Here is a 15,024-nt window from a genome sequence, read left to right as displayed (position 1 = left end):
AGGCGGTGGCACCTCTTGCCCAATGCGCCCTCCCCGTGGAGCAGGCGCGGGAGCCGCCGCAGACCCGGCTGCAGCGGAGGGAGCCGGGCCCGCTCCCCCGGGCCTGCGGTACCGCCCCGCTCCCAGCGCGCCCCGGGCCCGGCCGGCGCGGAGGTGAGGGCGGGAGGGCTGCCAGGGCTCGGCACTCCCTGGCGGGGCGGCCCCACCGCCGGAGCGGTACCGCGGGTGGGCAGGGCCGGAGGCTGCACTGCGCGGGGATCTCCGGGCCGCGCTCCTCCCCCGGTGCCGCAGCCGTGTCCTACGCGGTCTCCTCTGAGCCGGGAGCCGCGGGTGCTGCCGGCCTTGCCCGCTGAGGTAGGCGGCCGGGAGGCGGGAGGAGGAGGGAGGGAAGGGAGGAAGGAAGGGCCGCCGCGGGGCACGGCGCCGGCTCTGCCCGCTGCCCTGGCCGGCCCCGCTCGCTGCCCTGGCCGGCCCCGCTCGCTGCCCTGGCCGGCCCCGCTCGCTGCCCTGGCCGGCCCCGCTCGCTGCCCTGGCCGGCCCCGCTCGCTGCCCCGCTGCCCAGGGAGCTCCCCCCACCCCGGCCCTGTGTCGGGGTTTGCGTTTGCGGGCGGTGGGAAGATTCCCGTAGAGGCCGGGTGCGGCTGCGGCAGCCGGGACCGTGCGGGGCGAGGCCGGGGCCCACAGCCCGGCGGGTGCCGGGACCGCCCCGGGGAGGGCGGCGTGGGGGGCCCGGGGCGAGCGGTCTGGCGGGGCACCCCCTGCTCCGTTCTCCGGGGCACCCCCTTCCTTTGGGGGCGGCGAGGAGAGGCTTGAAAACCTTGGGCTCGGCTTGACCTCTTCATTGACTGCCGGTTTCTTTTTCCCCCAAGTTGCATTGCAGCTGAATCATCGCTTCAGTAATAGTAAACCCGAAATAGGCGTTATCGGAGGATAAAAAAATATATCTGAACTGTAATTAAATTTCAGCTGTTTGAAAGAGTTTGTAATTACATTTTATACTCAGTCTATTTTAGCCATAAAGATTTTAATAAATTTTGAAACCTTCAGGAGACTTTGATTGATTTTAGTGAGCTGGTATTTGTCTTCGTAGTGAGTTGGGGAAAGCACCTTTGATTTTCAGGCTTAGTTCAGATTTTGGAGATACCACTGAGATGTTCTGTGCCAAGTGTCTCTAGAGGGGACCAAGCTCTATTTTCCAAGTGTCAACTCTTTTTTTTCTTAACTACAAATCTATTTGTTTTGGCTTCAATATCAGCTAGTTGATGCAAGTGACCTGTAACTCTTTTCTGAGTGAGTTCAAAATGGAGGAGCTGGCTAGGAAATGGAAAAGAAATCCACCCTCAATTTGTAAGTTAAAAAGACATTGAGTGGGTCCAAAAAAACTCAAGGGCTGAAGGAGTTATGGTCAGTATTTCACATATACCTTGTAATTTGACAGTCCAGGTAAGTGGGATATCCTTAGTGTCTAGACCGGTTAGGCCTCAAATTTCTTTTAGCCTTATTGGAAGGAGATAATTCCCATTGAACATCTACCTGCTTTTTTTATTCCAGGTTATTACAACTTGGTGTGTTCAAAGCACTTTGTACACCACCAGGTAGCAGTGTGATTCCTGTTTTCATTATGGTCTGTGGTTTTTTCACTCTGAAGCGCTTTGCACTTTGAATCTAATAGTGAAAGAGTCTTTTATTTATCCAGAGAAACCCTTTGCGCTGCTCGAGCTGCCACGTTGCCCTAAGGAAACCTCCCGGTGCTGGCAGTGGCGGATGGAGTAATGCGGTGGCTTTCTGCGGACAGCACCTTCTACACACTGCAGGAACCTGATGCCTCAGCTTCAGGTTTCTTTGCTCGCAAAACATCTTCTTACGGCCATAACAATTCGGTCGTTTTAGGAAATTGTGGAAGTCAGTCAGTTTGGGGAAAAGCAAATCACGGTAACTCTCAGGGAGAGCTGTTTTGTGTTATCGGCTCTCCGACATGTGGTGAATCATAGTGAATGAGATAATGAGAGTCATCTCACGTGTCTGCTGAGCCCAGACTCCTGTATGCGAACACCCTTGTGTTTCTGATGCCCTGTATACAGAGCCCCCTGTTTATTCCCAGTCCCAGGTCTCTCCTCTGACTCCTCCTGAAATCTGTTCCCTTCCGCCTTCAGAAATCAGTGCGGAAATGTTTAAGCATGTAGCAAAACGGGAAGAAGAAGTGATATGTGAAAACAAAAACCCGATTTGTGGCAAGATTTAGGACAAGGAAAAAATACCTAACACGTTTGTCAATTCTAATCTGCTGATGGCAGTAGAGTGAGGCTCTGCTTTGTCTTTTTCCCAGAGCTGTGTGCCATGCTGAACGCACACGGCAATTCCTTGAGGCAAAGGCAGTGCACTGTAGAATTCTTTCAAACAAAGTGTGACATTGGCCAAAGGCCCTGTCTGTCAACCAGGGGGTGTGTGCATGACCATGGTGTTCCATCAGCCTGGAAGTTCCTGTTGCTTTTGGGTGCCAGTGGGGTGGCCGTCTGCCACACTTGCCCTTGTTTAGTCTTCTGAATTTGTCATAAAAACAGATTGTTCTGGTCTACCCTGTGGTTTCATGTGCAGATTCAGTAACCTTCAGCAGTTTCTGAGTAGGTTTGGCTTTCCCAGAAATGAAAGAGAAAGCAAAAGTATTTTTTTCCTGTATCAACTGTACCTTTGTCCTTTTAGTCTCATAGACTCCTGAACTCTATTTGTTTAGCAGCAACATTTAGTCCCCGTTGCAGCGATCCAAAGATAACTTAGAACATCTTTTTCCAGGATCTCGCCAAGATGCCCCTCAATGTTGACAATGTGATGCAACTGTTCTGCCATCTCTCGGCGCAGAAGGAGATGAAAGCTGCTGTCAAACACTCTGGCTCAGGAGCACTGCTGGCCGGTGCAGGAGCATTTATAGGGGGTCTGATGGGAGGTCCACCTGGAATCGCTGTAGGTAAGTGTGTTTTGCTTTAGAACAAGAAGTGTGGTTAACTCCCTAGCAAGTCTGTGTGGCAGGTATGGGTTGAAGGCAAGGGGTGTGCAGCGCAGGGGGCTCTACAAGGTGCCATTTTACATGTCAGCTCTTTAGAAACGAGCTGTGTGTTGGGAAGGCGTGTCGGTGTTTCCTTCTAGGGTGACAGTGACCTTGTGGACTTTGGCTCCTGTGCTGCAGAGGGGAACTCATGCAGAGGTGGGAGGTTGGGAGAGTGGCAGCTCTGAAATGCTTTGCACAGGCTGTTAACAAACCATTTGCTTTTGGCTGGTAGAGCCCAGGTTCCCACCTGCTGAGGTAGAGCAGTGCCCCAGCTGTGGGACAAGCAGAGCGAAAGAAGCAGTTGGGGGAATTCTGGCAGGGGGATTGGACTAGATGATCTTTTGAGGTCCCTTCCAATCCCTAACACTGTGGAATTCTGTGTGTAAAGTGAGGGTGAATGAGTATTCTTAGTCAGCCTTAGCAAGGGAGAGGCTCATCTTCCTCATGATTTTATTAAAAATAATACTTATTTCTCTATTTTAGAAGTACTTGCTATCCACTTCTTGGTGAACTTGTTTTTTTCTTCTGGAATTTGTTATTCCCCATCACTTAGCTTTTTCACTTGTATGAAAAATTACAGGAAGGCTAGAGACTAATAGTAAAGAGTTGTCTCTCCTCTGTAGCTCTTGAATTAAGAGTTGTCTGGTTGGAAAGCTGTCTTCTCACTGAATTTGTGTGGGCCTTGGTCCTTGAATGCTCCTTGCTCATGTGAGTAGTTCCAGCGATTTCACAGGCTCACTGGTATAGGAGTGAATTGCAGTATGCCGGTGTGAGGGTTAGCAAGGTGGATTACAAACAATGACCAAATAATATGTGAGGAGTGATAACCATAAATGCAAAATGGAGCTGAGTATTTACTTCTTGTACAAGTTCAATGTAAACTAACAGCCAAAAATATTTTTGACAAACATATGCCTGAAGTTGTCAGGAACAAAGAAGTGAAATTAAACTTTTCTAAGAAGTTTGTAAGCTGTAAATTAGAAGTAAAAGTGAAAATGTAAACGATCTCATTCTTAAGGTGAAGAGAAACACTGAAGTTATTCTTGGATGTGTTTTCGTGTTTTGTTTGTTTGTTTAAGCTTTCATAATGTCTCCCAGTCAAGCTCAGTGTTCTTCAGCACCTGGTGAAGGCACTGGAACAAGTATACCTACTACTGTATACCAAAAATATACACTAATAAGTAAATAAAATAAGAAATACTAAGTCTACAAAAAACTGTGTCCTACTCATAGTGCAACCAAACCAGAAGACCCTGATTTAACTTTTCATATCACAAAGGTAAATGACCCTGGGTCTTCAGTAGGTTTTAGGGCAGTTCCAGGTGAATTTGTAATCAAGTGCACTTCCACTGACACAAAGAGCTGGGCCAGGTGTGGGACTGGAAAGGCGGGATTGTCCTTATTGCTGCCATGCACCAACAATCAGAGAGTGAATTACCTTCCATTTGCAGTGGTCACTGGATAATCTTGCAGCGTATGGTGCTTTCTAGGGACTGCTTGTCTGAGAGGAATGGATTGTGGGTGTGTTGCTTAGGGGGAAATCATGTAACAAATCTTGTCTCAAGAGACAAGGAACTTGGACATCGATACTTGTAGTGGCTTTTGCATTAAGTGCCCCTGAATCAGATATTGATGTTCTCATAAAAGTTCCTTGGAGATGAATTCAGCCATCGTGGGCTTTCAAGTATTTCTGTGGTATCATGGAAAAAATTGCCAACTGAGTAAAGTGTGCAAATTAAGGAATTCTTGTCTAATGGAAGACTGCATCCCTGTGAGTGCGTAAATGACTCTTTCGGAGCAGTGGCTGCAGGTTGGAATTTTGGGGACAGAGTCAGTTCTGAGGCCCCTTCACTTCCTTGGGTGTGGTTTTATTTAGTAGTGGAACTTACACTAAAGAGACTGGTGCCCTAAGGTGCGTTATTCTGTTTCCAATTTCTAGCATGAAGCTATTAGCTTGGATTATGTCAAGAGTTCATTTCTGATTGCTGTGGATCCTTTTTGGTGCTTTCAACACAGTGCATAAACCTAGTTAGAGGCATGCACAGCTCTGCATTGATTTCTCATAATCAATGGGAACATTGTTGATGCAGGCTGTGGATACAATTTTAGGTTTTAACATTAACAGGTAAAGACTAACATATCTCTCTCTCTTTTCTAGGAGGGGCACTTGGTGGATTGTGTGGCGCCTGGATGACTAGTGGACAGTTCAGGCCAGTCCCTCAGATTTTGTCAGAATTGCCTCCTGCTGAGCAGCAGAAACTCTATGATGAAGCCATTGTTATTCTCCGCAACTTAGACTGGACTGATATGGTTCAGCTGACCGCTCTTGTCATGGGAAATGCCAGTCTCCAGCAGAAGTTGTTAGGAGTGCTGATGAATTATTTATCCAAAGAACTAAGAGCAGAGATACAGTATAGAGAATAAACCTTTCTAGAGCAGGCTTTTTACAGTGTAAAGAATTTTACTCTGACAGTTGTGTTTCTTCAACATAGCAGTTATTGGTTATCAATACTAATTATGAATGTAGGTAGGTGTAAGTAGTGTTTTGAGGTTGGGTATTTGTTTGTTTTGTAAGGATAGTATTAGATGACTGCATCGTACGGACACTGTAGTAGGAATGAATTCAAAGTCACTGAAGGGAATTACGCTTCTCTTACACTAATGTATCACTAGTTACAATTTTCAAAGTCATTGTGTTTTGTTTAGGAGATTTCATCCTGTTTGTGAAAGTGCTTTAAGTTTTTTCTGTGAATGACACATAGGTGCCAAAGCAGCCAGGGCACTTGGAAGAATTTTACCTACTGTGTGCTTCAGTCCTTCAAAAGAAAGTTTTAAGTAGATTATTTTACTGTGAACTCAAAGATCTCAATCCTTACTTACTTATTGTCACATTTTTATTGTAACTCTTGAGTTATTTATTCCTTTCTGTAATAAGTGAAGCCGATGCCTAAGGAGGGCATAAAGCAACAGGTAACCAACCTGTGCATGGGTGTCCTAGAATGGGAAGGCACAGCAAGAATATTATTTAAAAAAAAAATTAAAGTGGGGAGCTGATTCTGCTCCTGTTGTGCTGTTCCTAGGATTAGGGTGGTCATTTCAGCATTGGCTTCTTGACTGAATCCAAACAGCTGGTCCTCTGTTTTCCTTAACATATTGATAAGAAGCATCATAGAGGCCTGTGTTTTGCTGTAGGCCAGATGAACTCTAAGATCTGGTGCTGAAATGTGAGGAGGGAGCAGCCTTGGGCTGTTCAGCTGGTGCTGTTGTGAGGTGACACTGTGAGCTCCAAGGGCCATGTTGCCAAATAGCCCAGCCAGTTGTTCATTATTGTAAGACGAGTCTGTAAGTAGAATTTGCGGGCGTGCCTTCTTTTGTATGTAGTGAAACTGCTCTGGTAATTTCAGTTTTCACCTAAAATAAAGATTCATCTCTGTGTGTGTGGTGAGGTTTCTACAAGTTGAGCTTTAACTGGTGAATATTGCTGTTACATACGGTTGAGTAATTTACTTCTGCAGGTGCAAGTTGCCATTAATGAATTCAGTGTACATGTGTACCTGGAGTTTTGGGCAGTGGTTGTTCTCATCACTTCAAAACACTTTTCCAGTGACGTGGAAGACAGATGGAAGTGAGCGGTAAGTGGGCACTCCTCACCCTGTCCAAGTGTCATAATGCCAAGCCTGAAGTCAGTGTTTGTTCAATTTTGTTGACAGATCACACACTCTGCAATTAGCTTTTTACAACTTTACACAGTCTGTATATCCATCTAAATATTTTTAGGTACCCTGTTAATTTTAGTTGCAATTTTCTGGTTATTTCACTAATTAAACGCACTCTTTGCAAAGTGATCCATTGCTAAGAACAGCAGGTGATTGAATGACAGAGAGGGATGGAGCCTGGCACCTTCTTATCAGCTCTTCAAACGCAGACATGAAAGAAGTTGACATCTGATTGCAAAGCAGGCCATGGGAAAGATGGTGGTTTCAATTTGTTTATAACAGTATCCAGTATTTAAACAGATCATTAGCAGGTTTCAAGGTGGCTTCAGACATCAGTGAACTTTAAGTTCCATAGGTTTTCAGATGACTGAAGTAGAACCAGGAAGAAGTGAATTGAGTTCTGTGTATTCTCTGTATCGTTTAACAGGTTTGGTTCTCATCGAACTTCTTAGAAGATGGCAGGTACCTGTTTTCGAAGTGGTAGCAATAGGTTTGCAATTTGGTCTGAAACACATTTCACTGATGGTAATAGAAGAAGAACAGAAGCCAGCTCAAGTGTTCATCCAAAGTGTGTTTGGACACGTGAGAATTAGGAAATAACCGCTTCTGATTGAGGAGACCCTGATACATAAGTACTGAGGGATGATGAATGCAGCGCCCCACAGTGGTTTTGTTGTTTGTATTTCAGTGGTTTCTGTCAGTGTTGAGTGCTGCAGAAGGATCAAATTCTGCCTTTATTGCTCTGACTACAGCCCTGTGCTATCACATCAAGGTCACAATGATATCTGGTGTGTAGCCTGTTGTGGGGATTTGGACAAGTTAAAAGAATCCTGCAGCAGAGTTGATCATCTGAGGAGAAGAGCAGCTGCATGAGAATGGATCAGCACCCATCTGTTGCTGTTCTTTGGAGCGAGGTGCCTGCCCACCGCTGCATCCCGGGCGGTGCGGGACCCGCGCAGGCAGCGATGGAACCTTCTGAGATGCATCCCAGCCGTGTAACGTCCGAGCTGAGTGCGAGGCACAGCTGTCGCCTAGGAAACGAGGTGGTGCCATGCCAGCGGTTTGGGAAGCAGCTGAGAGAGTCACTGTGGGGAGATGTACATATTCATATAAAGAAACCATCTGTGATTCTGGTTGTTAACCTGGTTTGGGTTTAAATGTGACAGAATCAAGCTTGATTTTCACTGGCAGATGGTGTATTTTTAGTTAATTTTTTTTTCTTAAAGCTGTCTGATTTAAAAATAGAAAGCAAGCATGATCACAAAGTGTTATGTTAGCAAAGATAGGGAATATTAAAAAAAAAAAAAAGGCAATCATGAATTCAAGCACAGATTACTAATTGAGATGTGCCACCTAGTGGCAATCAGATTATTTCTTAAATTCAGATTCTCAAGACAGCCTTACTATATGGATAGCAGTTATCTCTTCCTGTTAAAAGTAAAGGTAAGTTCTTTTTTTGCTAGTGGACTGTTAAATTTCTGGGTTTAATGAATTTGTATTAGTTCAGAAATACCAGCCCAGCTACAGACTAGACTAGAATTCATACACGTTCCCTGGTGAAGTCGGTTTTTGACCATTATCATATGTGAGCTATGACTGCACAAATATTTACTGCAGCTGCATGTCACATTTAATTATAGCGAGAAAATACACAATCAGGCAGAGGAAGGCGGTTTTACCCTCGTGATTACAGAAGGACAAGTGGATTTTGTGAGCTGAGCAGCCGCCAGTTTGCAAAGACTGATCACAGGCAGATTGGCAAGTGAGGAAAGAATAATTGCTTGGTTTTTGGGAGTTTGCATTTCTTTGTTTGGTTTTGTCACTTTCAAGTCTGCACCTCTAGCAGCTCTGCCTGCCTTTGGAGTGGTGCTCACATCTCGCGTACAGATGGCCCGTGTGTAACTGCTGCTCCCACGGACCCTGCAGGACCAAGGGGCATTGAGCTGTGAAATTCTGGTCTTTTGCTGGTCACTGTCACAGCACAGTCCTCCTAAAGGTCCCGTTCCCAACGGCACGGTGGAGGCTCCTGGGGTCAGTGCTCTGGGGGAGCACGGGAACTGGAACGGAGACCCTGAGCTAAGGGCAGGGAGCAGGTGCTCAGGTGGTGCACCATGGTGGCCATCACAGCACCTGTGACACTGCCTAATTAGTTGCTATAGTGTTCACTAACTGGAGGTTTTACAGGGTTTTGGTGAAATCCTTCTGCTGTGGAAGGGGGTTCCCTGGAATGACCCACTGAATGATTCCTTTTTCCAGCCTGCTTTGAAGAAACGATTGGTGCAAGCTCATAGGCACATGCACACAGCAGCACTTCTTGCTGTCTTGCCGACGATAACATCCAGATTTGCTCCTGATTTGGAGCCGTTCAGGTGAAATTGGATCATCTCTTGTACATCTAGCAGTTCTAGAGAGCACAGAGAACTGTAAAAGCAGGTAATTCTGAGATCCCATTAATGTTTACAGCAGGCAGTGAGAACCTCACCGGCAGCGGTAATCTGCCAAAAAGGGGCTCAGGCAGGGAGCTGCTTTGAACCTCAGAGCTGAGATTCTGCAGGGTGAGTACGTGCCCCCATGGAGAGGGTCTGGTGGCTCTTGGCTCAACCCATTTACATTGTGTGTGTAACGTCAGTTCTCACTTACTAAACTATGAAAAGTAGCATGAATTAGCATTACATGGGCATTCTTTGAAGGACAACCTCTCTCCTTCCACCTACAGAGGGCTTTGCTGGGGAAGAATGTTCCCCAACAGCCTCCATCTCTCCAAGAGGGCTGCATGGGCTGCTGGCAGGAGGCGGCTGTGCAACCCTCTGGGCAGGGTCTGTCCTTGCTGGGGGAGCCAGTGGCTGGGGCTGCTCCCCTGCCCTGGGCTCTGGGGAGCAGGGTGGGCTGCCGAGGTGCTTTGCTGCTGGACTCAGGGCAGTTTGTTGAAGGAAGCTGACCAGTCTGCTGCAGCCATGGTTTGCTGCATGATTTTGGGCAGCCACTCACCTTTCCCCTTCAGCTGCTTTTGTGCGAGGTGGCAATGACACCACCAGCCAGCAATGGTGGGCTGTGCGGGTGACGGCTGCTGACTGAGGGTAGCGGTGGGGTGTGATACTACCAGCAGTTTGTCATTATTCTTTTATTATTTCTCACCATATTGTTTAAGATGATACCAGTGGTGCGGTGTGTTGTATTGTCCACGGTAGCCTGATCACAGGCTGCTGTGCTCCGGCAGAACTGCTTTCCTCTCTTACAGGTCACGATTTATAGCTCCTGCCATACGTGTGTGGGACATGGGTGGGGTGGGATGGCATGGCTGCAGTCACCTGCTCCCAGTTGTCACGGATGAACGGTGAATCCGTCACACCAGTAACACTCACCTCTTCTTTTGGGAGGATGGCTTGTGCTGCAAAGGACTTGGGTGGGCCAGGATAGCTCTTCTTTAGAAGTGAAATTCTCTTTGGCATGCACAACAAAAAGCTACGGAGAGCATCCGTGTTTTGTTCAGATGAAAGCAATTTGATGACTGCAACCTGATGGTGGTTAGCATGTATTTTTTCCCTTTTGGTTGGTTTACAGGAAATTAGTGTTACAAAACTAACTGGAAGTTCTTATAGTAGGGGAAGAAGGTTGTATTATTCAAAGTCACTAAGCAAATTGATTTTACACAGCCGTACTCTCATATACCTTTCCAAGTGGTCTGACTGGGATTGCTTGCGCACAACGCAGAGGACAAGTCAAGTCCTCACTTACTCTCCTGGGTTCTTCTTGATTGTCAATGATAAACTAAGTTTTTGGACAAATCCTATATACCCTTAAGGATATCTTTTATATCCCGTTGCTGTTGTCTTCCTGTTAGCCTGCTGGGCTATCAGAAGGAGGACTGGCATACGTGATTTGCTGCAAACTCTGCCTCTGCCCCACTGTCTGTGCTGCGATTTCAGCAGTGTGGGGCTTGACAGCAGCAACACATTTGTCCGCTTGATGAAGTGGCATCCTTCACTGTCCATACAGGCCTCTCTTTTAATTGTTGTTATGGTGCTTTCACATGCACATATTTCAGGTCACACAGCATTTATACTAATCTTAATATTTCTGTTAAAGACTATGCAGATTCGCATGGAAATCAAATTTTTCCATTTTCTCCTCGCGGTGTTGCAGCAACTCCAGTAGCACTCTCTAGTGAAACACATGCAAACTCAAGGGTTCAATCCTGCGTAGCTGCAGTGGTAGGACCTGCCGGGTTCGGTCTCCAGCAGCAGTTTCGCAGCACTGGTGCAGCCAGAGGATGTAAAAGAAATGCATTATTTTCCCCAGAGCAAAAGCTCTTGTGAAGAAAGCACTGCTTTCTTAGAAAGGCTGTCATTGCTTGACTAGCTGATGTATAACTCCAGACTAATTGAATGGCAGACTTTCAGCTGGGTTGGAAAGCTTTTAAGAAACCAAAGGCCTTTGCATTGCAGTGAACTAAAGCTATTAGCCCCTAATTAAAACATGAGGTTTCATCTTTACCTTTCTAGAGATCACAGAAATCTATGTATTTTTCAGGCTGTAAGCCAGAAATCAAACATTCATCATGTAATTGCAGTAAGCGTGTGCTAATACTTCTCATTAAGTGTGATTTATGAATTCCAGAAGAGCCTAAGAGGTAAATATATAAAATCATTCTGAAGTCTGCAAAAATGAAGCCATTAGTTTCCTTGGATGACTGTTCAGCAGGAAGGATTTAAGCAAACATGAACGTTACGGCTTTCAACATTTGGTGAAGACGCTGCGTTCGAACATCTGTACCTTTGCAATTCCCTCAAAATGGTGCGGTTTCATCTGGTGTCACTGCTGAGCTTCCAACAAAGACAAGGCTTGAGCTGTCAGCAGGTACAGCAGTGTGGCTTGGTGGAAAGCCCATTTTGCTGGGCCTGAGAAGGGTTATCACCTTCACTGCCTCTTCTGCCTGTTTGCTGGGTGACCTCGAGTAACTTCCCATCTCGTTCCTGAATGCCTTTTTTGTTAAACTCTGCAATCTCTCCATAGGAAATGGTGTGTTACACAAATGTAATAGGACTATTATGCAGCTAACCATGCTCAGACCCTGCGGTCAAAACATGAGCACTGAAGAAGAAGGAACGTAATGAATGTCAGTAGAGGTTCACAGCAATCGGGATGAAGAGGGAACTGCTAGGTTGCATAAAGTAGCTACTTTCTTTGTTGCAGGGGAATGAAATATTTACACTGGTGTTTGACCTTAACTAATTAAACTCTGCACAGGAGTGTCTACCAGGATGTAAATGTTCGGTATTCCTTATTTCCTGCTCTGCCTCAGTGGGCAGGAGTTATTTAGGGTGAAATTAAATCTTTCCTGTGCTCTGACATGCTGCTTTGGAGTAGAGCACACTCAGATATTCCCTCGTACGTATAATGTGATGACAGTTTGAAGGCTTTGTTATTTTTGTATTAGTCAATAAGATATTATGAATAATCTTTGTAATTTGGAGTCAAAATTGATCTAACAAAACAAAAGCTTGGAAGGTCTTATTTTTACCGCACCTCACTGCAGCTCCCTGAGCAGCTCCTTGTGTTGAGATGTTATGACAAAACAACTGGAGAATCACTCAGTTGAGTCAGAATTGGCTCCTGAATGAACACAGAGATGGGAAGGTTCCTGATGAGAGAGATGGCGGAGCAGGGGCAGAGGTGTCATCAGCCCCGACTGTCCCTCCCCAGACACCGCCGTTCCCTCCCAGCTGGAGAAGATCCGTGTCTGCTGCTGGGGCGTGTAAGCCAGTGGGTAAAGCCCATCCTGGTGCAGAAAAGTAAGTTAGCTCATTCCTCTATTTGTATGCACTTCCAATGTGATTTTTTTGTTCTTGCCCAGCTAACCATACCAATGGATAGTTCCTCTAGATTTCTGCCCTCTCCCTGGCAGGCAGTTCTGTTTAATACCAGTGGAAGTTTTCTGCAAGAAAGGCAGCCAGGGTATCTCTGACTTTTGACTGCCACCTGCATTTACTCAAACATCTCTGGCTCTTAAAATCCTCCTCTTCCAGGCCAAAATGAGGGGGCTATCTAACTTTTCCACCTTGCCTTTCAAGGTGCATTTTAAGCCCCACATAACCAGATGTTCGAAATCCTAAGTTGGAGACTTGCTCAGCTTTAGAGCAGTGAAGGATACAAACGACACCAATGGCTGAATGTAATATTTGGCCACGGGAAAGAGAGACTTCAGAAGCAAATGCTTCCAGTCGCTCCAGAAGGCAGGAGACAGGCAAATACCGCGTTAAAGTGAAAGACTTGCTGGAGCATCAGTAGGAATCAGCTGTCTGCTCTGCGCCTGTCCACAAGCTAAAGTTCACATAACAGACTTTTGACCCAACTGCAGTTTATTAATTGCTTGTGCAGGCAAAAAGTCAGTAATAAAATGCTAAATAGGGTGCTGGCAAGGCAGGCTCTTGGATCTGATTTTTGTTGGTTTCCATAAAAGGGGCTTGCTTGCTTTTTCCCAGCCATTCTCTCCAGGAATCTGTGTATAAAAATATTTGTTCCATAACCACAGCGAACAGCCTCCCATTGTCTGGCAGCCGCCTGCATACTTGAGGCTTTCTACTGTCTGTGAAGTTTAACTCTGCAGGAACCTACGCTGCTGCTGAGTCTAATCCTAATTTCAGGCTTTCATGTCCCCAGCCCAGCCCTGTGTGACTGGGGCTGCTGACAATGGCAGCAGCACATCCCCGTGAGTGCAGGGCGAAGCTGAGCCTTCACATCGTGCAACTAATGATAAGTAGCCATGAGGATAATAAGGAGGGCTCTTGTAGCGCTTTATGTCTTCAAAGTGCTCTGCTTATACCAAATAATTAGGCTGCCACACAGCCTTGTGACAAAGGTATGTATTTCTACTGTGCGTAATTTACTGTATTGTTATGCAATAAACCAGAATTGGACAGTGCTTTCAGATAGCAACCAGGAATTCAATTAACCAACTACAGGCTGCTCACACCCCAATAGCAGAGCCAGCTTCAAAGCTGCCTCATGTCTTTTGTTTAGCCCTGGTGCATCTTTGGGAACCTTCAACATTCATGCAAAGCAGCATGATGCCAAGTGTTTTGAACAAAGTGGCTCCAGCGTTTTGCAGCAGCTCACTTCCCATCCATGCATATGGCCTCCACTGTCTCCTAACTCTGCCCAGAGGATGTGGTCCCAGCGCCACCGCCTTAAACCCCAGCATTGCTGTGCTTGACTGAAGAGCCCCAGTTCGTGTGCTGCTGGTGCCATGTTGTGCATACAATACCATACTGGTCTCAAAGGAAATCAAGTTTGCACTGTGTGCACGTGCTGTGCTGACATGTCAAGGAAGAGAGATGATGCTTGACTCTATACTGAGGGTTCCACAGCCTTTCCGGGCCAAGAAGCCACCTGCCCACAGCACTGCCCTGCCTGCCACCAGCTGCCGGGGTCAACATGAGCCAGCGGTCAGTGAAACGGTAGGTGTTGGTTAGTGTCGGTGAATAGCCCCAGAAGAAAGATAACGCTGACTGTACAGTCACAGCGCTGGGTTCTGAGTGGCCTATTTTCTCTCAGGAAAGAGCTTGAGGTCACTGTGGACAGATTTCTGACAATACAAGCCCAGTGCTCAGCAGCAGGTCAGACGGGAACAAGAAGGTTAGGAGGGACAGGGAAGAAAACCAAGAACAGGGCAGTAGATGTTGTTAGGCTGCTGAATAAATCCAGGTCACAGCCACAACTTGAATAGTCTGTGCAGTTTGATCTACTCTAGTCCTTTTTGAGCCAAAAGGGCTGTTGTAGAGCTAGGAAGGATACGGACAAAGATAACATAGTATGGGAGGGCATCTGTGTAAAGGGAGATGGGGCTACTTTAGAACTGAGAGAGTTTTGGTTGCGGCTGTGAACGGCACAGAGGCGAACAGCAGGAGCAATACCATGGCACAGAAGGCAGGGTGCACCCACTGAGCTGTGAATCGTGGAACTGGTTGGCAAAAGATGCTCTGGGTGTCAAAACAAAAACGTGTTCAGAGAGCAACTAGGCAGCATGGTGACAGCAAGGACTTGTTAAACACACTTGTCCAGAATCAACTGCTGTCTCAAGAAGCTTGTCACTGTGGGCTGACGAGAGACTAAACCAGCGAAGGATCACTCTATAGGTGCCTCTTACATGCCGTTTCTCATGATTTTGGGGGAGGTGAACTCTGGCTCTGGTTCATTAATACTGTTTTCATGTGTTATCCCAAACACACACAGCACACCATTTCTGCCCTTGTTCGGGGGCTACAC

General features: G+C 46.5%; 2 protein-coding genes across 2 annotated transcripts in view; both read left to right on the top strand.

The window, feature by feature from the left end:
* The window catches only part of LOC136107128 (uncharacterized protein F13E9.13, mitochondrial-like), a 49,858-nt gene extending 46,970 nt beyond the window's left edge, over window positions 1–2,888 (top strand). The window contains exon 7 of the mRNA XM_065847958.2: window positions 2,791–2,888. Coding sequence (XP_065704030.1) covers window positions 2,791–2,819 — 29 coding nt within the window. The 3' untranslated portion in view covers window positions 2,820–2,888. The remainder of the gene's footprint in view (window positions 1–2,790) is intronic.
* C13H19orf12 (chromosome 13 C19orf12 homolog) lies at window positions 805–6,499 on the top strand. Its single transcript, XM_065847960.2, has 3 exons — window positions 805–1,836; window positions 2,791–2,962; window positions 5,202–6,499. The coding sequence occupies exons 1-3, from the start codon at window positions 1,822–1,824 to the stop codon at window positions 5,465–5,467; spliced, it is 453 nt and encodes a 150-aa protein (XP_065704032.2). The 5' UTR covers window positions 805–1,821; the 3' UTR covers window positions 5,468–6,499.
* Window positions 6,500–15,024: the final 8,525 nt, after the last annotated feature.

Source organism: Patagioenas fasciata, chromosome 13, assembly GCF_037038585.1.
Source record: "Patagioenas fasciata isolate bPatFas1 chromosome 13, bPatFas1.hap1, whole genome shotgun sequence".
NCBI classification, from domain to species: Eukaryota; Metazoa; Chordata; class Aves; order Columbiformes; family Columbidae; genus Patagioenas; species Patagioenas fasciata.
This window is presented reverse-complemented; position numbering and strand designations above follow the sequence as displayed.